The sequence below is a fragment of the Phacochoerus africanus genome, chromosome 15, assembly GCF_016906955.1.
Source record: "Phacochoerus africanus isolate WHEZ1 chromosome 15, ROS_Pafr_v1, whole genome shotgun sequence".
Taxonomy (NCBI): Eukaryota; Metazoa; Chordata; class Mammalia; order Artiodactyla; family Suidae; genus Phacochoerus; species Phacochoerus africanus.
The window spans coordinates 63957603-63983791 of NC_062558.1; the positions used below are offsets into that span (position 1 = coordinate 63957603).

Sequence of the window (26189 nt, forward strand, 5' to 3'; positions counted from 1 at the left end):
TTTGACTTACACCATAGCTTAAGGCAATACCGGATTCCCAACCCACTGAGCAAGGCCAGGGATCAAACCCGCATTCTCACGGATACTAGTTGGATTCATTTCCACAGCACCACAACAGAAACTCCCTACTCATGTCTTATTGATGTTTATAACAATGTCTTAAATTTATAGGACTCCTGGAAGTTCCCTGGTGGCACATTGGTTTAAGGATCCTGTGTTGTCACTGCCATGGCTCAGGTCAGTGTACTGAGACAGGTTCAATCCCTGTCCCCAGGAACTTCTGCATGCCGAAGTTGTGGCCAAAAGAAATTAAACATTAAAAAAATTGGAGTTCCTATTGTGGCTCAGTGGGTTAAGGACCTGATACAATATCCATGAGGTTGCAGGTTTGGTTCCTGGCCATGCTCAGTGAGTTAAAGATCCAGCATTGCTGAAAGCTGTGGCATTGCTGTGCTGCTATGGCTGTGGCATAGGCCAGCAGGTGCAGATTGGATTCAACTCCTAGCCCAGGAACTTCCATATGCTACAAGTGTGACCATAAAAAGAAAAAAAAAGATTTATAGAACTCTTTTCTATGTCTTCATAGAAGTATCAGTCCAGTTCATTGAATAGTCACGGTGTTTCTACATGATGTGCAAAGTGGGTGGTATTAATCCCACTTTGGGGTTTTTTCCTTGGTTCTAGTAGAGGAAGAGCATGAGTCCCAAAGAGGTTAAGCAGCTTACCCTGAGGTAACATAATTGTTCAGAGGCCAGACAGTAGGAACACTTAGTCCATGAGCTGCCTTGCACATCAGTTTCTCAAACTGCAGAGTGAACATGAATCACTGGGGATCAGGTTACAGTGCAGGTTCTGAATTCAACAGGTCTGGGAGGAGCCTGGATTCTGTGTTTCCCAAACTCCCAGAAGTTGCTGCTACGGGATGTCCTCAGAACTTCTTTCACCCCACCCTTCATACACCCTGGGCATGTCCATCCTGCTACCAGCTCCACGGCATTCCGTCATTCTCCCCCACTAACCCATGAACTCCAGGAGAGCAGGACATGGGTTTTACTCACCACTTTGAACTGGCCGCAAAAAGGAACTGTTTGGAGAGTGAAGGAAAAGTGACCTCTTTCCAACTACAGAGCCACAACCATCGCACATGAAGCCTCTGATTTCTTATTGAAAAAAAATATTTGTCAAGTATCCTTGTTGTCTGGAGTCATGTTATCTAATTGTCCCTTTTGGGTCCCCAAATGCATAAGCAAATTAAATCCTGGTAGGGTCAACCGGTTTATACCTATGTTTGCTGCAGACTCTGCCTGGGTTCAGTGAGTCTCAGTCACATCCTTGGGGCAATGGGATGGGTTAATGCGAGGTCATTTTAAGGGCAAAGGGGAAGCTTAGAACAGGCAGGGTGATTGAGGCTGCAAATAGCCTGAAGTGAGCCACTCTGACCCATTCCTGATGAGGATGCTGGCAACATACTCTCCATCTCAATGGAGATGGACCGTGCATTTTCCATAAGCCAGGCACTCAGCTAAGCACTGTGCACCCATCATCTCATGTCATCCTCTCAGCAAACCCATGACAAAAGCACTTATTTTACAGGTAAGGAAGCAATGATTAAACCATAAGGGATGAAGCCATGATCTGGACCCAGGCAGTTCCACCTCAGCATCAGTGCTTCTCACCACCTTGTCAACTGCCTGGAAGCGCCCAGAGCAAAGAAACAATTGCCCAGGACTGGGGATGTCTTGACTCCCCTGCCAGCAACCTGATCCTAGGCTCCGACAAACCCCAAACAGAGCAGGGTGAGGAGAACCACAAAACATCCCTATAATATCCAAAAGGAAGGATGCAACAATACAGTGTAGGGGAAAAAAGGATTTTTCTGTTACAGCAAAGGCTCACATAGTTTGACTCCATTTGGCTTATGGTTAAATATACAACACCGCTGCAAGGTTAAGGAAGAGTCAGTGAAGTAATAAGTTTCAAAGGTCCCAGATTCCTTTCACACCTCATTAGGTCTCTTATGAAACCTTGCATTAATGACTGGGCCAAATCGCAAAGATGGTCATCACATGGAAGAGATCAGAATTTTGTGAAGCATGTGTGTCCAATGTAAAAAATCAAAAAGTCTAAAGGACAGAGGGAACTTGTTTTTCAAGGTCTTAAAGAGCAGAAGTTCAACAGTTATATTTTAACACAGTCAGAACATGGGGTCGGGGAAGAGAATGCATTGTCAAATTGGATATGAGAACATGATAAATCTAACCTCTCTTTTTGATACAAGATTTTTATATGTGGAATAACAAAACGAATCAGAGCAATACTAAAACACAGCCATGGGTCTTGAATGAAACATTATCGTGGGAGTTGCCTGTGGCATAGCGGGTTAAGAATTGCCCAAAAAGTGAGTTCCCTTCATGGCTCAGCGGTTAACGAACCTGACTAGGATCCATGAGGATGCAGGTTCTATCCCTGGCCTCGCTTAGTGGGTTAAGGATTCATCGTTGCGGTGAGCTGTAGCGTAGGTCACAGACGCGACTTGTATCTGGCACTGCTGTGGCTGTGGTGTAGGTCGGCAGCTACAGCTCCCATTCGACCCCTAGCCTGGGAGCTTCCACATGCTGAGGATGCAGCCCCAGGGGAAAAAAAAAAGAAGAACTGTCAAAAAAAAAAAAAAACTGCTGTGAAAGAACTTGGGCTCGACAGATGAGTTTTTAATCACCCTTGTTTTATTGTAATTATTTATCTTTGGAAGCAACATGATATAAGGGATTCTGAAGGCCCAAGACCTGGATCTGCCACTTCCTAGTTAGGGTCTCAAGCTTAGCATAATTCTCCTAGGACTCAGTGTCTCCATCTGTGAAATGGGGACAGCTAACACCTGTCTCCTAGGATTCCATGAGTCTTACATCAAGTGACATACTATGAGTGTTAAGTCCCAACTAGAAAGTCAACACAGGTTGTACCGTTTTCTTTCCTCTCTTATAAGTTCTATTTTCCTAAAAGAATCTCTTTTAGGTATTTCCATTCCTAACTTTATTTTTTTGTGGATAGAAGCATAAAATTGTTGAGGATTAAGGAAAACAATCTACATTTTTTTTCTAAAGTAAAAAAAAAAATCTACTTACACCCAGATGAAATGTACATATAAGAGAGTGTAAACTATTAGTATATCATATGGAAAGATTATTGTATGTTAAGCTGAATGTGTTAAAAATAGACCATATAAAATTTCACACAGGCATACATCCTTAAAAAAGCAACTTCACTCATAATTATACCTGCAAATTTTAGTCAGTCTACCAACCAACAATCCTGTTAGAAAGTGAGTGGCTTTAGGAAGTTGCCTTGTGGTGCAGCAGGTTAAGGATCTGGCATTGCTTCAGCAGTGGCCCAGGCCACAACTACGGTACAGGTTAAATCTGGGGACTTCCACATGCTGCAGGTGCCCACCCTCCCCCCTACACAAAAAAAAATCAAGAAGATTTATGACTCAGTAATGTAGATTTGGGGGAAAAAAATTTTCCACTTCCACTTATGCGAATGTTTTAGAAACCATAAGGTACTAAATAATAGACAATATTGATTTTTATTGTAGTGTCCTGTTTGCTTCTTGAATAATTGGAGATATCCTCAAAAATCACTAAACATATTAAATTACAAAAATTTATTCACAGGAGTTCAATATGAAATTCACACGTAAAGTAAGGGAAGTCGTTTTCTAAGATGTTATAACAACATACATTATAGACAGAAAGTCAACAAAGATTACAAACAAAATTTTTAGAAGTCTTCCTACAATTTCATCTTCCAGACTTGTGGGGGTAGTAGTAGAAATTAGCATCCAGTTTTTACACGTCATAGCCAAAATTCTCCTGCTCCCTAGGAGGGGGGGAAAAGAGAAAATACCCTTAAATTAACATATTTATAATCCTGATTCTTTAAACTCAGTCTAATATTTGCCTTGTAAAGAAATAGTGATGAAGAGATGTCTTTCAACCAGGACTCACATAGTTGCAAGCAATAAATCAACTAAAATATTTTTATTCTAATGAATGAAAACATTTCACTCACTCATTTTGACCACTTTATGTTATAATTATAGATTTTTCTACATGCCAAATTTACTTTTCTTTAAAAAAGAAAAGAAAAAAAAAAAAGCTCAAGGAATGTCAGGATTACCATTCTCTTTATTTAATCAATTTTTTTTTTTTAAGGGGTGCACCCATGGCGTACGGAGATTCCCAAACTAGGGGTCGAATCAGAGCTGTAGCCACTGACCTATGCCACAGCCACAGCAATGCAGGATCCGAGACATGTCTGCCACCTACACCACAGCTCACAGCAACACCAGATCCTTAACCCACTGAGCAAGGCCAGAGATCAAACCTGCGTCCTTGTGGATACTAGTCAGATTCATTTCTGCTGAGCCATGATGGGAATTCCATCAATAATTAATTTTTGAAGTCTTATCTGCAAAGTTATTTACAATGATTTTTATAACATAAATGAAATTACCATTTTTCTAACCTGTACAGTCAGTATTACCAGGAAATGAGAATTTGAAGGCATGGGAAAAGGCTAGTAACATTCCTACTTTTTTTAATTAAACAACAAAAGATCTTTCTCATTTCCTCAATCTTTCCTCAGAATCCTTTTTCACATATTTGGGTCACTTAATAAGACATTAAATATTTTAATTTTTTCCACACTTCTGTGTTAATCAAGTGGTTTTTTAAAAATAGCTGGTATTTTTTAAAGTGCAATGGAATTTTAAAAGATATTTATTTGTGGTTTGTTTAGCACACTGTCAGAGCATTTTACTGAACGTCTATCAGGTAAAGAATTAGAACCATTTTCAACTCCTTTTTCCAGGAATGTAAAGCCAAATGAGTTAATTTTCAGTCTTCCATTCAAGTTCCTTATACTCAACTTATACTCAATTTAAGCGCTGATACTTTAAAAAGTGGCAATATGAGGGGTAAGAAGATATTTTCTATTTTTCATTCAAAAACCAAAAAGGCAGGTTGACTTTTAAGAAAGAAGAAGAAAGAGAGAGGGGGAGACAGATGAGATTTATGCAAGGATCAACTCCTACTTTTAGCAATCTTCATGAATTTCTGCAATAAATAATCCCCTTTCTAAAGGAACAACCACGTTCCTAAAGGAGAGAATAACATGCCCCAAGTTACACAGCAATCACTAGCAAAGTGAACACCTAGGATTACCCCACATTCAACAATTCTTTATGCCTATGTTTGAAAAACAAGGAGTAAGAATAACACATGGCTTTGCAAAGTGATTTTCCTTGCCTCCTGTGGCCTCAGCCTTCAGCTTGCATTTCTCCAGTCTGTGCTCTGAGCGATACCTTCCATTTTTTCCAACAAGGTGAGAGAGACTGAAATAGGAAGCAAGGGAAAGACAACTGGGGTGGGGGGGGTGGCTTGGAAGAATGAGCAGAAACCCATTTCTCACCTGACTTAATCCCAGGCAGTGGTAGATCACGCTGCTCCTTGGTTTTCTCTCTGGCTGCTCTTGCTAGAACAAAGTGCATGCAGTACAGGTGGTCTCTTAGCAACCTTGGTTCCTGTGTCAAAGCACATTAAAAGCTTTTATTGGATGGTGAGGTGGTCTGTGAAGTGGATGGACAGGGAGCCTGCATGGAGAAACTCTAAAATGAGTCTCAAAGAAGTCAGCAAGAAGATGTTAAGGAGTGGAGTTTGGAAAATGTGACATGTTGATTTCAGTTTATCATAGAATTGGAGAGCTATAAATGAGACTTTTAACAGAAAGTTTAAACTGAATGCTAGAATTTTCCTGGTGAAGCAAACATTTGCCATGCTCTTAAAACCACAGTTCTCAGGGAATGAGGGGATGGAAGAGATGTTGTTTAAAGGGTTACACACTTGCAACTAGTAGATAAGTAAGTTCTGGAGAACTCACAGTACAGTGAGTAAAGACATAAGAGTGTATTATAAACATTAAACTTGCTAGGAGACTAGATTTAAGTTGTTGCCAGCACGAGAAGAAATGATCATCATGCAATGCAATAGAGGTGTTAGCTAACACCCACTATGGCAACCATATCACAGTAGAAATATATCAAATCTGTGTGTTGTACACCTTAAATTTACACAATGTTGTACGTCAAATATAACTCAATAAAAAATTTCCTAAAATTAAATAAATTTGCTTCGATATCTTCCATGATACAACTAACCAACATAATTTCTCTGTCTATGTAAGAGACCATAATTCATGAGGTTTTTAGATCAGCTATAAATTCTGTAAGTTTTAAGATTTTGTATCACTTTTACAAATTAGAAAGTAGAGGAGTGAATTTATTACAGAAGACAGGCTATGAAAATCAGCCACAAATGAAAGACTGCTTACCCCACAAAATGATGGTTATTACCACTATGAAATAATAGAAACGCTACTTTGAAACTATGCTACAATATTTAGTCATGATTAAAACCCACACCTTATGGCCACCCATTACATATGGGTAATATACCCTAAAGAAAAGCATGGATAACCACACCAGGACACATATCCAAACACTAATTTTAACTTCCTCAACTTAGAAATAAGCCGAGTGTCCATTAGCAAATAGATAAATCCACATAATGAAATATTACACAATAATGAAAATTAAGTTAGCTACATACAAAAACAGTGGTAAATTTCATAAACATAATATTGAGATTGTAAAAGGCAAGGCACAAAATAAGACACACAGTGCAAGTATATTTATATAAAGTAGGAAAACAGAGTTAAAAATACTTGGTTTGGGGTACCTGTATGGGTGGCAATGTTGTAGGTGGTTAATTTATCAAGAAAAGCGAAATATTGGCTTCTATAAAATCAGGATAGTGGTGACATTAGGGAGAGAAAGGGAAGGGATAAATGGGGATGGGGAGATTCCAGCAATATTTCATGTCTTGCCCTGGGTGGTGGTTACATTAGCAATCACTTTGTAACTACTTGCTAAATCACACAGAGACATTTTATGTGCTTTTCTATATGTATATTAGCCCTTACAACTGAAATATTTAAAAAAAGAAAATAGAATTACCTACAAATGTTAATAATGATCATAGCAGTCAAGTTTGGATGAAGGACTCTATGTAATTTTTTTTTCCCTTGCTTTTTCCATTTCTCCTGTTTCATTTAAAAGGATGATGCTTATGCTCTATTCACAATGGCCAAGACATGGAAACAACCTAGATGTCCATCAACAAAGAAATGGATTAAGACGATGTGGTGCAGGAGGCAGAGCAAGATGGTGGAGGAGTAAGATGTCGTGCTCACCTTCTCCTACAAATACATCAAAAAAACACATCTATGCGTAAAACTACTCACACAGAACATCAACTGAATGCTGACAGAACTTAAACCTCCAAAAAGGGCAAGAAACTTGACATAACTGAGTAGAACAAAAGAAAAAAAGAGAGGGAAAAGGAATTAGGATGGGACTAGCATTCCCAAGAGGGAGCTGTGAAAGAGAAAAGGAACCCACATCCTGGGAAGCCACCTAACTGACAGAAAGATCAGCCAAGTCGGCAGGACCTCAAAGCTGCTGAGAAAAGCGCAGCAGCTGGACTGAGAACAGCAAAGCAGAGTGAGAGCCACACAGGTCATCTGAACCACTGGCCCGGACACCACAGCCTGAGACACTTGGGCAGGGCTGTGCACTGAGACTCAGGCTCCAGAGGTCTTGCTGCTGTTGCAAGCCCAATGACCAAGCACTGACTGCTGGCCCTACCCATTGCCTCCTTCTCCCTGAAAACACACTGAGCATCCTGGGAATAGCAGCCTGCTCATACCAAAGAAAGAGACAGCAAATATTCAAACTCTCACACCAAAAATAAATAGTAAACCCCTCAAAAATACAAAGAGGTATTCTTGCATAGAAGTAGCCTTACAAGACTACAGTTTTGCCTCCTGAAACTCACTGAAAAAGAAAAACACAAGCAAGATGAAGAAGCTCAGAAACCATTCCCAGTTAAAGGAACAAGAGAATTCACCTAAAGCAATCAGCAATGAAACAGACCTCTGCAGTCTGACAGACCTTGAGTTCAAAAGGGAGATAGTGAAAATACTGAAGGAATTAAGAGAGGATATGAACAGCAATGCAGATTCCTTTAGAAAGGAACTAGAAAATATAAAGAGGAGCCAAGAAAAACTAGAAAATTCATTTGCAGAGATACATACTGAGTTAAAGGCAATAAAGAATGGAATGAATGATGCAGAGGAACAAACTAGTGACGTGGAAGATAGAATAATGGAAATCACGCAATCAGGACAGCAGACAGAAAACCAAATGAAAAAACATGAATGCGACATAAGAGATCCATGGGATAATATAAAGTGGGCCAATCTACACATAATAGGAATTCCAGAAGGAGAAGAAAAAGAAAAGGGGGTTGAAATTACATTTGAAGAAATTATGGCTGAAAACTTTCCAAATCTAAATGATACTGATATCAAGATACAGGAGGCACAGAGAGCCCCAAACAAGTTGAACCCAAACAGGCCCACACCAAGACATATTATAATAAAAACGGCAAAAGTTAAAGATAAAGAGAGGATTCTAAAGGCAGCGAGAGAAAAGCAAAGCATTAATTATAAGGGAATCCCCATAAGGCTATTGGCTTATTTCTCTACAGAAACACTACAGGCTAGAAGGGAGTGGGAAGATATATAAGTGCTGAAAGGAAAAAAATTTGCAACCTAGAATACTCTATCCAGCAAGAATATCATTTAAAATAGAAGGGGAAATAAAGAATTTCTCCAACAAACAAAAGCTAAAAGAGTACAGCAATACTAAACCCGTTCTAAAAGAAATACTGAAAGGGCTTCTCTAAATTAAAAAAAAGAGAGAAAAAAAAGAAAAAAAGAAGAATTAGGATGGAGGAAACCACAACTGGAAAGCAGTCACTTAAATAAGTCAGCATACAGATCTAAACATGAAGATGTTAAAAAAAATACATCAAAATCATAAAATGTGGGGAAGGAAAGTAAGAAAATATAGAGTCTTTTTTTATTTTAATGATGTGTTTGAGTCTATATGACTATCAGGCAAAAGCAAGTAGATATAGGAAGGGGTTAATGTACTTAAAAAACAAGGCAACCACAAATCAAAACCAAACATTACATTCACAAAAACTAAAAAGAAAAGTACACAAGCATAAAATAAATAGAAATAATCCAACCAAAAAAAAAAAAAAGGAGAAACACAGAATCGATTGGAAAACAAGGTTTAAAATGGCAATAAATACATATCTATCAATAATCATCTTAAATGTCAATCTACTGAATGCTCCAATCAAAAGACACAGAGTAGCAGATTGGATAAAAAAGCAAAAAACTTCCATCTGCTATCTACAGGAAACTCACCTTAGGGCAAAGGACACATATAGATTGAAAGTGAGGGGATGGGACAAGATATTTCATGCCAATGGACAAGACAGGAAAGCAGGAGTTTCAATACTCATATCAGACAAAATAGACTTTAAAACGAAGTCCACAAAGGAAGACAAAGAAGGACACTATTTAATTGTTAAAGGATCCAGTCAAGAAGAGGATATTACAGTTGTCAATATATATGTCCCTAATATAGGAGCACCCAGACAAATACTAACAGACATAAAAGGAGAAATCGATGGGAATACGATCAGAGTAGGAGACTTTAACACCCCACTCACATCAATGGACAGATCCTCTAGACAGAAAACCAATAAGGCAACAGAGATCCTAAAGGACACAATAGAAAAGTTAGACTTAATCAACATTTTCAGGACATTACATCCAAAAAAATCAGAATATACATTCTTCTAAAGTGCACATGGAACATTCTCAAGAATTGATCACATACTGGGGCACAAAGCTAACCTCGACAAATTTAAGAATATAGAAATTATTTGAAGTATCTTCTCTGACCACATGGCATGAAACTAGAAATCAATCACAGGAAAGGAAATGAGAAAAAACTTAGTACATGGAGACTAAACAACATGCTACTAAAAAACCCATGGGACAATGTGGAAATCAAGAAAGAAATTAAAAAATACCTCGAGACAAATGATAATGAAGACACAACCACTCAAAAAAGGAGAAAAATCTCAAATCGACAACTAACCCACCAGCTAAAAAGAAGAACAAACAAAACCAAAAGTCAGCAGAAGGAAGGAAATCATAAAGATCAAAGAGGAATTCAATAAAATAGAGAATCAAAAAACAATAGAAGAAAAAAGTAAAACCAAGAGCTGGTTCTTTAAAAAGGTAAACAAAATTGACAAACCTCTGGCTAAACTCACCAAGAAGAGGAAAGAAAAACCCAAATAAACAAATAGGAAATGAAAATGGAGAAGTCACAGCTGATACTACAGAAATACAAAAAAACCATGAGAGAACACTATGAACAAATGTATGGCAACAAATTGGACAACGTAGAAGAAATGGACAATGTTCTAGAGACTTACAGCCTGTCAAAACTGAATCAAAAAGAAATGGATCAACTGAACAGACCAATCACTAGAAATGAAATTGAATATGTCATAAAAATACACCCTACAAATAAAAGTCCAGGACCACATGGTTTCACAGGTGAATTCTAACAAACATACAAAGAGAAACTTATACCCATCCTCCTTAAACTTTTTCAAAAGGTTGAAGAAGGTACACACCCAAAGACATTCTAATTCCAAAGCCAGATAAAGACACCACCAAAAAAGGCCAATATCTTTGATGAATATAGATGCAAAAATTCTCAACAAAATATTAGCCAGCTGAATCCAACAACATATAAAAAAGATTGTATACCACAACCAACTGGGATTCATCCCAGGTGCACAAGGATGGTTCAACATACAGAAATCAATCAACGTCATACACCACATTAACAAAAGAAAAGTCAAAAACCACATGATCATCTCAATAGATGCCTAAAAATCATCTGACAAAGTACAACATCCCTTCATGATCAAAACTCTTACCAAAGTGGGTATAGAGGGAACATACCTTAACATAATAAAAGCCACTTACAACAAACCCACAGCAAATATAATACTCAATGGAGAAAAGCTGAAAGCTTTGCACTAAAATCTGAAACAAGATAAGGATGCCCGCTCTCACCACTATTATTCAACATAGTACTGGAAATCCTAGCCGCAGCAATCAGACAAACAAAAGAAATAAAAGGCATCCAAATAGGAAGAGAAGAGGTAAAACTGTCACTGTATGCAGATGACATGATGCTATATGTAGAAAACCCTAAGGACTCAACACAGAAACTACTGGAACTGATAAATTAATACAGCAAAGTAGCAGGATGTAAGATTAACATTCAGAAATGAGTCTCATTTCTGTATACTAATAATTAAATATTAGAAAAGGAATACAAAAATACAATACCTTTTAAATTTGCTCCTCAAAAAATCAAATACCTGAGAATACACCTGACCAAGGAGGTATATTCCTTGTAAAGGACTTATATGCCAAGAACTATAAAACATTAATCAAGGAAATTAAAGAAGATGTAAAGAAATGGAAAGATATTCCATGCTCCTGGGTTGGAAAAATTAATATGGTAAAAATGGCCATACTACCCAAATCAATCTACCGATTCAATGCAATCCCTACCAAATTACCCATGACATTTTTTATAAAACTAGAACAAACAATCCAGAAATTTACATGGAACCACAAAAGACCCAGAATTGCCAAAGCAATGCTGAGAAACAAAACCCAAGCAGGAGGCATAACTCTCCCAGACTTCAGGAAATACTACAAAGCCACAGTCATCAAGACAGTATATTGCTGGTACCAAAGCAGACATAGAGACCAACAGAACAGAATAGAGGATCCAGCAATAAACCCAGACACCTATGGTCAATTAATCTTTGATAAAGGTGGCAAGAACATAAAATAGGGAAAAGACAGTCTTTTCAGCAAGTTTTGCTGGTAAACCTGGACAGCTGCATGCAAATCAATGAAACTAGAACATACCCTCACACCATGCACAAAAATAAACTCAAAATGGCTTAAACACTTATATTTAAGACAAGACCGAGAGAGGATTAAGATGGCAGAATAGAAGGACTGGAGCTCAACTTCTCTCCTAAAAACGACAAAATTCACAACAAAAGGCTGAGCAATCTTCACCCAAATGGACCAGAAACCTTAAAAAAGATACCCTACTCCAGAAGAAAAAGAGGAGGCCACATCAAGAGGTAGGAGGGGCAATTTCACGATATAAACAACCCCATACCTCCCAGGCAGGAAGCTCCACAGACTGAAAACTAACTGGTTCACAGAGACTCACCTACAGGAGTGAGAGTTCCAAGCCTCACATCAAACCCTCATGTGCAGGGATCTGGCACTGGGAAAAAGAGCCCCTGGAGCATCTGGCATTGAAGGCCAGTGAGGCTTGTGCACAGGAACTCCACAGGACTGGGGGAAATGGAGACCCCATTCTTAAAAGGCACACACAGACTTTCACGTGTACTGGGTCCCAGGGCAGAGCAAGGTCTCCATAGGAATCTGGGTCAAACCTGACTGCAGCTCTTGGAGGACATCTTGGGAAAACCAGGGTGAATGTGGCTTGTTGTGAGGGATGAACATTGAAAGCAAAGCTTTCAGGAACATTCAGCAGCATGCCTTTCTCTGGAGGTGGCCATTTTGGGAAAATCTGGCCCCACCCATCAGTCAGGCTGAGAAGCCCCAGGACAAACAACAATCCAGGTGGGATCACAGCCCCGCCCCTCAGTAAACAGACTACCTAAAGACCCCTCAGGCACACAGCTGCCTCTAATCCCATCCAGAGACTAAGCCCCACCCACCAGAGGGATTAGAATCAGCTCCACCTACCAGGGGGCAGGCATCAGCCCCTCCCATCAGAGGGCCTACAGCAAGCCCTCCATACGACTTCAGCCACAGTGGGACAGACAACTCTATTACCTGTAAAAAGGTCACTACACCAAAAACCTATAAAAATGAAAAGACAGAGAACTATAACTCAGATGAGGGAGAAAGGAAAAACCCCAGAAAATCAGCTAAGCGATGAGGAGATTCTCAGCCTCCAGGAAAAAGACTTTAGACTGTTGATGCTGAAGATGATGCAAGACATTGGACATAAACTGGAGGCAAAGATAGATAACTTACAGCAAACACTGACCAAAGAGATACAAGATATAAAAATTAAACAAGAAGAGATGCAAAATACAATCACTGAAATAAAAAATTCACTAGAAGCAGCTAACAGCAGAATACAGGAGGCGGAAGAACGAATAAGCAAGGTGGAGGACAGATTAGTGGAAAATACTAATGCAGAACAGAAAAGAGAAAGAAGATTGAAAACAAATGAAGAGAGCCTCAGAGAACTCTGGGACAACGTTAAATGCACCAATATTAGTATTATAGAGGTTCCAGAGGGAGAAGAGAGAGAGAAGGGGACAGAAAAAATGTTCCAAGAGATAATAGTCGAAAACTTACCTAAAATGGGAAAGGAACCACTCACTCAAATCCAGGAAGCACAACGAGTACCATATAAAATAAACCCAAGGAGGAACACCCTGAGACACACATTAATCAAACTGACCAAAATTAAAGACAAAGAGAAAATCTTGAAAGCAGCTAGGGAATAAAAACAAGTAACATACAAGGGAACCCCAATAAGGTTATCAGCAGATTTTTCAGCAGAAACTCTGCAGGCTAGAAGGAAGTGGCATGATATACTTAACATGATGAAAGGAAAAACCTCCAACCAAGATTACTCAACCCACCAAGGCTCTCATTCAGATTTGAAGGAGGAATCAAAACCTTCACAGATAAGCAAAAGTTGAAAGAATTCAGCAACACTAAACCAGCCTTACAACAAATACTAAAGGAACTTCTCTAGGCAGAAAAGAAAAGGCCGCAATCAGAAATATAAATACCACAAATGACAAGGCTCACCAGTAAAGGTATATATACAGTAAACATATGAAATCATCCATGCACAATTATACCACCAAAATCAGAAATCATGAGAAGAGGTGGGTACAAATGCAGGACACTGGAGATGAACTTGCAATTAAGAGAACAACTTAAAACAATCTCATATACATATAGACTCATATTAAACCAAAAATCTATCATTGATACACAAACAAGGAATCTCTGGAGAAGAAATACATCTCATAGTAAATAAGTGCATAATCCACCATGAGGGGGGTCATTTGACATCATTCTTGGAATGCTGAAGTCTCCTTAGATCTGATTCTGATTTCCTCTCCATCAAAGAATTTATGATAATTATAATTAAATAATGCAACTGTACAATAATACAGTTCTACAATTGTATTATTAATAACCATTTCTCTCCATGGTACAATGTAAGGTCTATAATGTCTTGTTTATCACATCACCTAGAATGGCGTAATGCCTATATTGATGAATCAATAAGATGTACAAATTGCGAGGACATATTTATATAGTTACACTGTTTTTTAACTAATTTATGCATTTTATATTTTACTTATTTTCAGAGGGTATATTATTTTTGTTATTCTTACCAGTTAAGTTATTCTTTTTATTATGCTATATAAAATATTTAATGGTATATAAGGCTTTCTTTATAAATTTTAGTTGCATAATATACACAGTTTTAATATAATGCTAATTTTTAAAGAAAAATTGAAATGTAATAGATAATACTAAATAGTAAAGATGAAAGCCATACAAAATGGGATAAAGTATAGAATAAATTTCCTATTTGTCTCAGCATATTTCCCATTCCACTTCTCCAGAGGGAGTCACTTAATCTCTTTCTTAAGATCCATGATATAATAATCTGTGTGAACGTAATTGTGTTTAAATATATGTATTTTATTCTGTAAAAAAAAATAATAAAATTTTTAAAAAAAGACAAGACCACCATCAAACTCCTGGAAGAGAACATAGGCAAAACATTCTCTGACATCAACCTTACAAATGTTTTCTCAGGTCAGTCTCCCAAAGCAACAGAAATAAAAGCAAAAATAAACCAATGGGACCTCATCAAACTGACAAGCTTTTGCACAGCAAAGGAAACCAAAAAGAAAACAAAAAGACATCTTACAGAATGGGAGAAAATAGTTTCAAATGATGCAACTGACAAGGGCTTAATCTCTAAAATATACAAACTACTTATACAACTCAACAGTACAAAAGCCAACAACCCAATGGAAAAATGGGAAAAAGACCTGCCTGAATAGACATTTCTCCAAGGAAGATATACAGATGGCCAACAAGCACATGAAAAAAATGTTCAACATCCCTGACTATTAGAGGAATGCAAATCAAAACTACCATGAGATACCACCTCACACCAGTCAGAATGAGCATTATTAATAAGTCTACAAATAACAAATGCTGGAGGGGTTGTGGAGAAAAGGGAATCCTCCTGCACTGTTGGGGGGAATGTAAGCTGGTACAGCCACTATGGAGAGCAGTATAGAGGTGCCTTAGAAAACTATACATAGAACTACCATATGACCCAGCAATCCCACTCTTGGGCATATATCCGGACAAAAATTTCCTTAAAAAAGACATATGCACCCACATATTCGTTGCAGCACTATTCACAATAGCCACAACATGGAAACAACCCAATTGTCCATCGACAAATGATTGGATTAGGAAGAAGTGGTATATATACACAATGGAATACTACTCAGCCATAAAAAAGAACATGATAATGCTATTTTTAGCAACATGAATGGAATTAGAGACTCTCACACTGAGTGAATAAGTCAGAAAGAGAAAGACAAGTACCATATGAATTCATTTATATCTGGAATCTAATAGATGGCACAAATGAACCTTTCCACAGAAAAGAAAATCATGGACTTGGAGAATAGACTTGTGGTTGCCAAGGGGGAGGGGGAGGGTGTGGGGTGGATTGGGAGCTTTGGGTTAATAGATGCAAACTATTGCTTTTGGAATGGATTAGCAATGAGATCCTGCTGTGTAGCACTGGGAACTAGGTCTAGTCACTTATTTATTTATTTATTTTTATTTTTATTTTTTTTCCTTTTCTAGGGCCACTCCTGCATCACATGGAGGTTCCCAGGCTAGGCGTCGAATCAGAGCTGCAGCTGCCGGCCTACACCACAGCCACAGCTACGTGGGATTCGAGCCGTGGGATTCGAGCCACGTCTGCAAGCTACACCACAGCTCACGGCAATGCTGGAACCTCAACCCACTGAGCAAGGCCAGGGATCGAACCCACAACCTCATGGTTCCTAGTCAGATTTGTTAACCACTGACCCATGATGGGAACTCCTGTCTATTCACTTATGATGGAACATGATAATGTGAGAAAATAGAATGTATACGTGTATGTGTAACTGGGTCACCATGCTGTACAGTAGGAAAAAAAAATTGTATTGGGGAAAATAACAATTAAAAATAAAAATTAAAAAAAAAGATGATGTGGTGCATACATACAATGGAATACTACTCAGCCACAAAAGAGAACAAAATAATGCCATTTGCAATGACATGTATACAATTGAAAATTCTCATACTAAGTGAAGTCAGAAACAGAAAGACAAATATCATATGATATCATATATCTGGAATCTCATAATATGGCACAAAAGAACTTATCTTAAGAAAAGAAATAGACTTATGGACAGACATGGAGAAAAGACTTGTGGTTGCCAAGGGACAGAGGGAGGGAGGAATTGGGAAGAACTGGGAGACTGGGGTTGGTAGATGCAAACTGTTGCATTTGGAGTGGATAGGCAATGAGATCCTGCTGTATAGCACAGGGAACTGTATCTAATCACTTGTGATGGAACATGGTGGAGGATAATGTAGGGAAAAGAATGTGTGTATATGTGTAGCTAGATCACTTTGCTATACAGCAGAAATTGCCAGAACATTGTAAATCAACTATAATAAAAATTTTCTTAAAAATAAATAAAAGCAATTATACTGAGTTTTTATCTGTCAACCCAATCATTTTAACAACTATGAACTCGGGGAAAATGAAATGTATCAGTGAAATCTTTTAATGGAAGTATGTAACTTAACTTCAATGTTTCACTGATACATTTCATTTTCCTTGAGTTTATATTGTCTTTTTTTGCCCAAGAACATGTTCTTATTTCATTCAAAATGCTCATGAGAAACAGGGGTGTGGTGGTTCCTGTTTGGTTCTTCTCCTTGATATTAGATCTATTTCCAGAGCTAAATCATTGGAAGAACATGAATCTGTACCATTATAAGTTTACTAACACATGCAGATTTTAGCGTAGACCAAAATTACGAGTGTTACAGTGCTTGATATATGTTTTGCCTGATCAATTCTTACTTTACCTAGCTAGAGCTTGGTAATGTTTTTTCTTTGCAGGAATTTTGTTTTTGGGGAAAGGCTATTTTTTTTTTCTTTTTCAGCTGCTCCTGCAACATATGGAAGTTCCCAGGCCAGGGATCAAATCTGAGCTGGAGCTACAACTTATACCACAATTGTGGCAACACCAGATCCTTAACCCACTGCACCGGACTAGGGATTGAGCCAGTGCCTGTACCAAGACAAGCCAGATCATTAACCCACTGTGCCTTTCCAAGAGAAAGGCTATTTAACAGGAGAAATTTTCAGGAAAAATATATATATATATATATATTTGTAGTTTTTTTATTGGATAAAATAAGCACCCTCAAAATAAATTAAAACATAAATAAATACATATATTTCAAACAAGTTAGGTCTCATCTAAAAGTATGCTAGAATGTACTAAGTGTGACTAGCTCAAGACTGGTCTGATCTTGAGTGTAGTATTTAAAAATCATAGCCAAAATAGCATCATTTCTCATTTCTGATATAAGACATCTTAGGTCATCAGGGGCCAAATATAGTCCATGTTGTAATTTCAGATGACCGCAAATAATTTCCCCTCCCATTTGAATGTCTCTCCCTACCTTTCTTTTCCCTGCTTCCAAAAGGCCCTGAGAATCAATTTATTTTACAGAAATTATTTTATCTCCTGGGGCCATAAGAAGAGTACATTTGCTAAATGGCTTGGTCCGCCGGCAAAAACAAAACAATGTGAAACAAACAAGTCAAAACCCCTCTATTATATAAAATTATTACTAGTACTAAAACATCACCCATTTCTCAATCTCTCTCAACCTTTCCCATTTTCCCTTATTAGGCACGGAATCTTGGTCAAGACAAAGAACAGAACATACTTTGCAAAGCCTCTTTTTCAGTCGAAAGAAAAACACTTTTCATTGGATTCAAGATCATAGTCTTAAACACATGAGGCACATTTCAAAAATATTTTCCTTTTTGATAAGACTTTGCTAATCCTATTCCTTGTTTCTGTCAATATCTAATGGCCAAGAAAATATTGACCAAAGTTCTCTAGAGACACATGTTGGAAAATGAGACACAATTGAAATCTGTTCACTCTTGCTTAAGTAAAGTATAATCATATCATTTATGAAAGATCTAGTATGTGCCCAGCTGGAATTATCCACTGTTGGGAGATGGAACAGCTGCCCAAGGCTCCTCAGTGTTCTGTGCTGGAACCTCGAAGCTACTAACCCAGGACTGCAGTCTCCAGATGCCACTCACTTTCAACTACTTGGATTTATCCTTTCTTTCTTCTCTTCTACTTTCTTTCTTCCTTTTTTCCTTCATCTGTCTTTCTTCCTTCATCTTGCTTTCCTTCTTGCCATGCCCAAGGCATGCGGAAGTTCCGGGGCCAGAGATCAACCCCGAGCCACAGCAGGGACTGTGCCAGATCCTTAACTCACTGCATCACAGGAGAACCCCTTTTTGTCTATTGTTTTATTAGCTTTTACACTCTGCAACTTTATTCTCTTTTATTATTTTTATCTAGCCACTGATCAACTTATAACTAAGTTTCTCCCCTTGATCTTATTAACATTAGTTGGACAGAGAAATAACAAGATTGCTTCTAGGACTTGATGGTTGACAGATGGGTTAGGAATAAGACTGACAGGGTTTGACTCGGATCAGACATTTAGCGTGAGCCCTTGGACAAGTTACCTGAATGCTCTCTGTGCCTCAGTCAGCACTTCTATAAAGTGGAGATGATAATAACATTATACACTTTTTTTTTTTTTTCTTCTTAGGGCTGTGGCCTCAGCATATGGAAGTTCCCAGGCCAGGGGTTGAATCAGAGCTCTAACTGCCAGCCCACACCACAACCACGGCAACACCAGCTCCTTTTTTTTTTTTTTTTTTTTTGCTTTTTAGGGCTGCACCTACGACATATGGAGGTTCCCAGGCTAGGGGTTTGTGAGCTGCATCTGTGACCTACACCATAGCTCACGGGAAAGCCGGATACTCAACACACTAAGCGAGGCCAGGGATCAAACCCGCATCCTCGTGGATGGTAGTCAGATTCATTTCTGCTATACCACAATGGGAACTCCAACACCAGATCCTTTAACTCACCGAGCAAGTCCAAGGATCAGACCTGCATCCTTATGGATACTAGTCGGATTCTTAACCTCTGAGCCGCAACTGGAACTCCCAGTATCACATCCACTTCTTAAGATAAATGTGAAAATTGGAGTTCCCGTTGTGGCTCAGTTGTTAACGGACCCGACTAGCATCCATGAGGATGTGGGTTTGATCCATGGCCTTTCTCAGTGGGTTAAGGATCTGGCGTTGCTGTCAGCTGTGTTGTAGGCCGCAGATGTAGCTCAGATTCCAAGTTGCTGTGGCTGTGGCGTAGGCCGGCAGCTACAGCTCCAACTGGACCCCTAGCCTGGGAACCTCCATATGCCTCAAATGTGGCCCTAAAAAGTCAAAAGACCAAAAACACAAACAGAAAAAGATAGTGTGAAAATTAAATGGGATAATACTTGTGCCTAGGGAATAAACATGTAAAAAGTGGGGGTGATTCTCATTATTGATTCTACTCTTATTACCTCCTATATGGCACCCCTTGAATAAATCAGTCTTCTCAGTTTCTCTTTAGGCACCCAAACATGCAAAACTCTCACACACCTACTCAGCCTTTGAGACCCAGCATTACCTCCTCTGTGATCCATCCTGACGTTTTCAATTACCCACTTGTCTGTAACCAATGGCAACTCACTCCGGTGTACTATGGTTATTTGCTTGCATGCACCACCCCATAAACAGGTGGTATCTTCCTAGAAAGTGGGGGTGGTCCTTCCCATCCTGGATCCCAGTGCCTCATGGGGTTTGAGGCTAATCAGTTTTCAGCAACTATTATTCATTTAGTAAGAATCAAGGAGAAGATTTCTCTTGGAAGACTGATACTTCATTTTGTTAAAAAGACAACTATAATAAGGAAATCGTATATTAGGTCTACTTTGCCCAGCAAGTATTTCAAAAATAAAATCCCACAGTTGGGTATTTTCAACTTGGTCCCCACATAAAAAAACATCTCTTTCCCATACAATTTATAATCAATACAATTATCTTTTAGAAACCTGAGAAATCATATGGGAACTATTGACTTATTGATGTTTCTGCTTTTGTTTTTGTTTTTTTGCTTGTAAGTTGGGAATCTAGTCAAGTTGGAAGGCCACAAAAGTTTGGCACCAGCCTACAGGGTTTTAAGTTGGAAATGTCCTGTTGGGATGGATATGGTTTCTGCAGCATGGTAGATATTTGGCCCCTTAAGTTTCCAGAAATGGTGTGGTAGACATAAACTTCTCAATTCTGAGTCATTCAGAAGTTAATTGAAAACTCAGGCTTATTCAATGGGTGAGTGGATTTTGTGTGTTCTGCAAGTTTCGAACATTGAGTGCAAGTTTTATTTCCTAAACAAATTATGTGAGGATTTATATGAGGGATGGAATTTAACAGACATCTGAGAAATGAACTTATCAGTGATATGAGCCCTGTATGAGAGAAAGCTTGAATGAGAATATTGATAAACAACATATAGCTTTACACTGAAACGATTACAGGCCTGATTATCATACCTTGTTTCCTGACTAGGATATGATTTCAAAGAGATTTTTCTCTCTCAACTAAGAAAAACAACTGTAATGAAAGGCTTGAGATATCACAGAAATGCTGATGCTGGAAAAAGATAGTTGAGATTTCTTGAACTTTTGTTTGACAAACGAGGACCAGAGAAGTACAGCAACTTGTCTGTGGTCACACAGTTACTTTTCTCCAGAGCTACTGTAATAATTTCCTCAGTGAGGTTATTTTGTTTGTTTTTGTTTGTTTGTTTTTTCAGGGTTAGGGCTGTACCTGCAGAATATGGAAGTCCCAGGCCAGGGGTCGAATAGGAGCTGCAGCTACAGGCTTTTGCCACAGCCACAGCAACACCGGATCTGAGCCGCGTCTGAGACCTACCCCACAGCTTGTGGCAATACCAGATCCTTAGTCCACTGAGCCAGGGGAGATGTTGAACCTGCATCCTCACAGACACTATGTGGAGTTCTTAACCCGCTGAGACACAATGGGAACTCCTCCAGCCTTAGCAAGTTTTTGACATGATTGTGATAAATTGGATTCTGCATTTCCCCAGAGTTGGCTATTTCAAGATATTCTACCTTCCTGACCTCCCAACTTCTTTGAGGTAAGAACTTCTTTCAGGTCAAGGTAAGACCAGAGAGTCCAGCAGAAAATAAGGTACAAGTGAAAACTAGAAAACTTGGCAAGTCACACTCACAAAACTTGACAGAGTGGACTTTGCCTGAAAACAAAATCACGTGCTTTGTCACACATGGTCTTGTCAGCAAGGTGGAGCGGGGAAGAGAGTGTAGGTTTTGAAACAAGATGGAACTGGTTTGCCATCCCAGTTCTGGCTGGTATTAGTGCTATAGCCTTGGACCAGGCATCTCACCTCAGCTGCTACCTCTTCTGGAGACAAAGAAAATATCTATCTAGCAGGGGATTGAAAGGATTTTATTTGTAATGACAATTAAGAAGGGCTGACCCACACTTTAATTTTAATCTCATAAAGACTTAAGAGGTGTTACTAATACTCCACTTTCCTGAGTTGGAGGGATCTAAGACCAGAGACTTTGGTGAGCTGGTTCCAATCACAAGTGAGGGATGACCAGGGATTTGAATGAAAGGATGTTTGGCTCCAAAGCCTCAGCCACTGCAGTGTCTCAGGACTGGTATAAAGATGAGCCAAGGGCCCGGTATGCTGCCTGGCACTGCATCAAATAGTGGTTGGTCTGATGAAGCCATGGAGTCAGAAAGTGGCCACTTGCTTGCAGCCCAACAATGGTGAAGGCTGAAATGGTCAAGATGAAACAGGTGGACTTAAGAGATGGAAAGTCCTGGGAAGACAAGACAGACCCAGAGACATGTGGCCACAGGGCATTGGCGCCAGCCCTGTGTGGCAATCACTCTCCTTTTCTTCTCTTCAACTGGACCTCTCATGCTTTCCTCCATGCCAACACCTGTTCAGTTGGGGCCCTCCCAAGCCACCTATGACCAAATGCCTCAAATGTTTTGTGTAAATATTTCGGCTCTAAAATGAACTAGTTTTCGACCTATGAACAAACATCTCCTCTTAATCATCCACAGTGAAGCCTCCTGAAGGCTGAGACTTTTTGCCATCCCATGCCTGCCCAAATAAGTGACTGCATTGCCCCTAAGACGACATAAATTACTCAGTTACAGGCACATAGCATTAAGAAAGATTTTGGAAGCAAAATAATCAAAATGTTTCCACCGTCCCCGTGCCAGATTCCACAACCTCTCCAAGAATCCCAGCTGTAGAGTACCCCTGCAAGGCTAAAGGAACTGCCCGGAGTCCCAGCCCCACCAGGCTTCCTTGGGAAACCCCAACAGGGCAGTTTCCTCTGAGGTGTGATGAAACAGGGTGGGGCTTGTTTGCTGGGTCTTGTGTCTTTACCTGCATAACTCATATATCAAAGCAAGTGTCATCCCAATTTGGGGGTTGGTGAGTGGAGAAGAATGGACAATCTCTGGACCTGTTTGACATCTTTTTTTTTTCCAACTGCACCTACAACATATGGAAGTTCCCTGGCCAGGGATCAAATCCAAGCTGGAGCTGTGACTTACACCACAGTTGCAGCAATGCCAGATCCTTAGCCCACTGCTCTACAGTGGGGACGCCTCATTTGACTTCTTAAAAGCATTTGGCAAAACCTTTTCAACTACCTTCTCAGCCTGCCACACACCCTCCTCTGCATAAATTCACTGGTGGCAGTTTTGATCTATTGTTAAGGTGCAGATTTGATTTCTGAAACCAACTAAATGTGACTTGGAGTCAGGTTGAGTTGAGAAGGTAGAAGGCCAGGTTGAAGAAGGAAATGTCAAGGTAAATGAAAGACTGTGACCTCATTTAAGGCCATATTATATATCCAGCCTTTAGCATAGGGCTCAAAAGAAAACAGGTGCTCAAGGAGTTCCCATGTGGCACAGTGGGTTAAGGATCTGGTGTTGTCACTGCTATGGTGAGGATTTGATCCCTGGTCCTGGAACTTCTGCATACTGTGGGCGCAGCCAAAAAAAACAAAAGCAAAAAATAGGAGCTCAACTGAAAAAAAGAAATTTGGGTAGGTAGGATGAAATGCAACTTCTACAAAAAAGAGCCCTGAAAGTCACTGACGAATTTTCTAAGAATGTTCAGCTCTCCCAGGGGAAGTCTGATCAATAATGCCCATTTCTGGTGAATAAGTTTGGGGCGTGATGGCCCTGCAGGATGCCCACCGGGTCCTGTCTATAGCCCTCGTGGACTCTGGAACCAGCCCATTCTGACTTATATCAGAGCTACTCATGAAACGACTTCTTTCTCCTGCAGTTTTTAGAGGTCACTGACCCCTCGCTAACCTAGTGCCACATCTTCACACAGTGGGAGTTAAACATTTGCAGAACAAAAGCTTGCAGCGGAAAACAAAAATCCTTTCCTATCCCCTGAGTGTCCAGGGTACAACTCTGGGAAGCAAGTATTCTCTGAGACCCACCCTTTTATCTGTCTCAATCCAGACACAGGATCCAAACTAGCAAAGGGGGTAAACAATCCACCAAAGCACATGACCCCAAGGCTGAATGCTGGTTATAGCTGCAGAGAAGTTTATTAAAATAGTTTATGCTTTGAAATTGTTTTGAAAGGTCCCCCATCATCATTGATCTTAGCTTTCGCCCTACTATCCTAAACTGCTAAACAAATACCATCCTCCAAAGTCTCCCTCCTCAGCATACCCACGGCTTACACTGTCCTAAAGATGAAGTTTCTTTTTCTTTTTTTTTTTTTTAATGAGAGTTGCAATGTTTACTTCAGGTTCTCCCTTTGTTTGTTTGTTTTTCTTTTTTTTTGCCACACAGGCAGTACACAGGAATTTCTGGGCCAGAGATTGAACCTATGCCGCATAGCAGTAACCAGAGCCATAGCGGTGAGAACGCAGGAGCCTCAACCCACTAGGCCCTCAGAGAACTACCTATGAAGTTATCAAAAGCAGTAAAAGCTAATGATTGTCTCTAGAGTTTAGAGTTTCCCACCAAAGGCCACACGGGAGGTTCTAGGTTTGAATTTGAAGCAAATGAGAGATGATATGAAGATTCAGGAAAAATTCCAGTGAAGGATTTCATGAAGAACGTCACCATGCTGCAGGGCAGCCAAAAAGAAAAAAAAAAGAAAAAATGTTGCCATACTTGGTCACTTATATACATTAGGAGCAAAAGCCACCAACTTGTCAAAAAGGTTTAATTCTCATCTCACAAACAAGGAGACTGAGGCTCAGAGAGGTTGAGTACTTGCCTAAGGTCACACAGCTTGGTAGCGGTTGAGCCAGGGCTCAATATCCAGCTGACATCTGCCTCCTTCCAGTTCACTGTGATGTCTCCCTTATTAGAAGCCTGATGCACATGTTGAAGAGAATTGGACATGTGTAACCAATGCAGAAAACAGGACCGGTCCATCGCCCTGAGGAAGGGCTAGAAGGTCAGGTTTTACCTCTGCTCAGAGGACTGGGCCCTCCTGGGCTTCCAGGTCCTCCTTTACAGACAGAAAACACAGTGACCTACTTTGCAGGACTCTCCAAAGCAACCATTATTAAAAACAAAAACAAAAACTACAAAAACAAAGCCTTTGGCCAAGAAACCAAGAAGACAATGAATCTGTAGAACACGACAGGTGCTGCTCTGAACCAAATCTCAAACATGGAAAAATGACAGGGCCCGAGTTTCCTGTCCAGCATTCCCCTGCGGATACCTTCCATATGTGACATTTCTCTTTGAAATCACTGAAATCTTCCATCTGGAGAGGAGGCGCAGAGAGATGGAAACATCTAGCCCAGCCCCAAGGTGTGCTCTAGACATGTAGCTTTTAGGAACCCCTCATTCCTCCACCTGCCTTTATTTAGCCAGAAGGAAATGAAGGGATCCAATTCTAATTCATTGATTTCTTTTTTTTTTTTTTGTCTTTTTAGGGCCGTAACCATAGCATACGGAGGTTACCAGGCTAGGAGTCAAGTTGGAGCTACAGCTGCCAGCCTACGCTACAGCCACCAGCCTACGCTACAGCCACAGCAATGCCAGACCTGAGCCTCATTGGTGACCCACACCACAGCTCACGGCAGCACAGGATCCTCAACCTACTGGGCAAGATCAGGGATCGAACCCATGTCCTCTGGATACTAGTCGGGTTCATTACTGCTGAACCAAGATGGGCACTCCTGATCTCTCATAATCAGCCTTATGAAGACTGGAGAGACAGTGAACAGCAGGGCAGGGAAACAGGCTTTCTGACCCCAGAGTTTTCCATCTTCTCCCTCCTCCAGACGCAAGCAAGACCCACTCTGAACTTTCCTCCTACATCAACATTTTAAAAGACCACATTTAAAAAAAAAAACCCAAACTTACTGTTCAGGGGTTCAACAAGCGAAGTCCAAAGTCAAGGAGACAGTCTCTCTCTTTTGTAAAAAAACACCATATGCTGTTAGGTGGCCTGGGAGACTCACTGGGCTGTTATTAATAACTGGCTTGGAGCTTATGGAAGAAACATGAGCCAAGCTGTCACGGGAGGAGGCGAGTGGAGAGGAACTGACAGACACAGGTGGGATAAATTATGACAAAAATATATTTGGGCCCACACAGGAGCACAAACAGCCCCTGATGAGGGGCTCAGCCCCTCCACAATAGACCCTTATGTCAAAGTTCTAAGAGTTCAACAGTCAACTCTCAAAAAACTCTACTGTTTCACTCTCTTGAAAAACAT

At 39.8% G+C, this 26189-nt stretch overlaps 1 protein-coding gene across 1 annotated transcript; it reads right to left on the minus strand.

Moving 5' to 3' along the window:
* Positions 1-3646: 3646 nt before the first annotated feature.
* MRLN (myoregulin) lies at positions 3647-25939 on the minus strand. The gene is made up of 3 exons (XM_047762394.1): positions 25835-25939; positions 5470-5581; positions 3647-3876 (listed from the first exon to the last, which is right to left on the minus strand). Exons 2-3 carry the CDS (start codon positions 5546-5548, stop codon positions 3716-3718), a joined length of 240 nt encoding a protein of 79 aa, XP_047618350.1. The 5' UTR covers positions 5549-5581; positions 25835-25939; the 3' UTR covers positions 3647-3715.
* Positions 25940-26189: the final 250 nt, after the last annotated feature.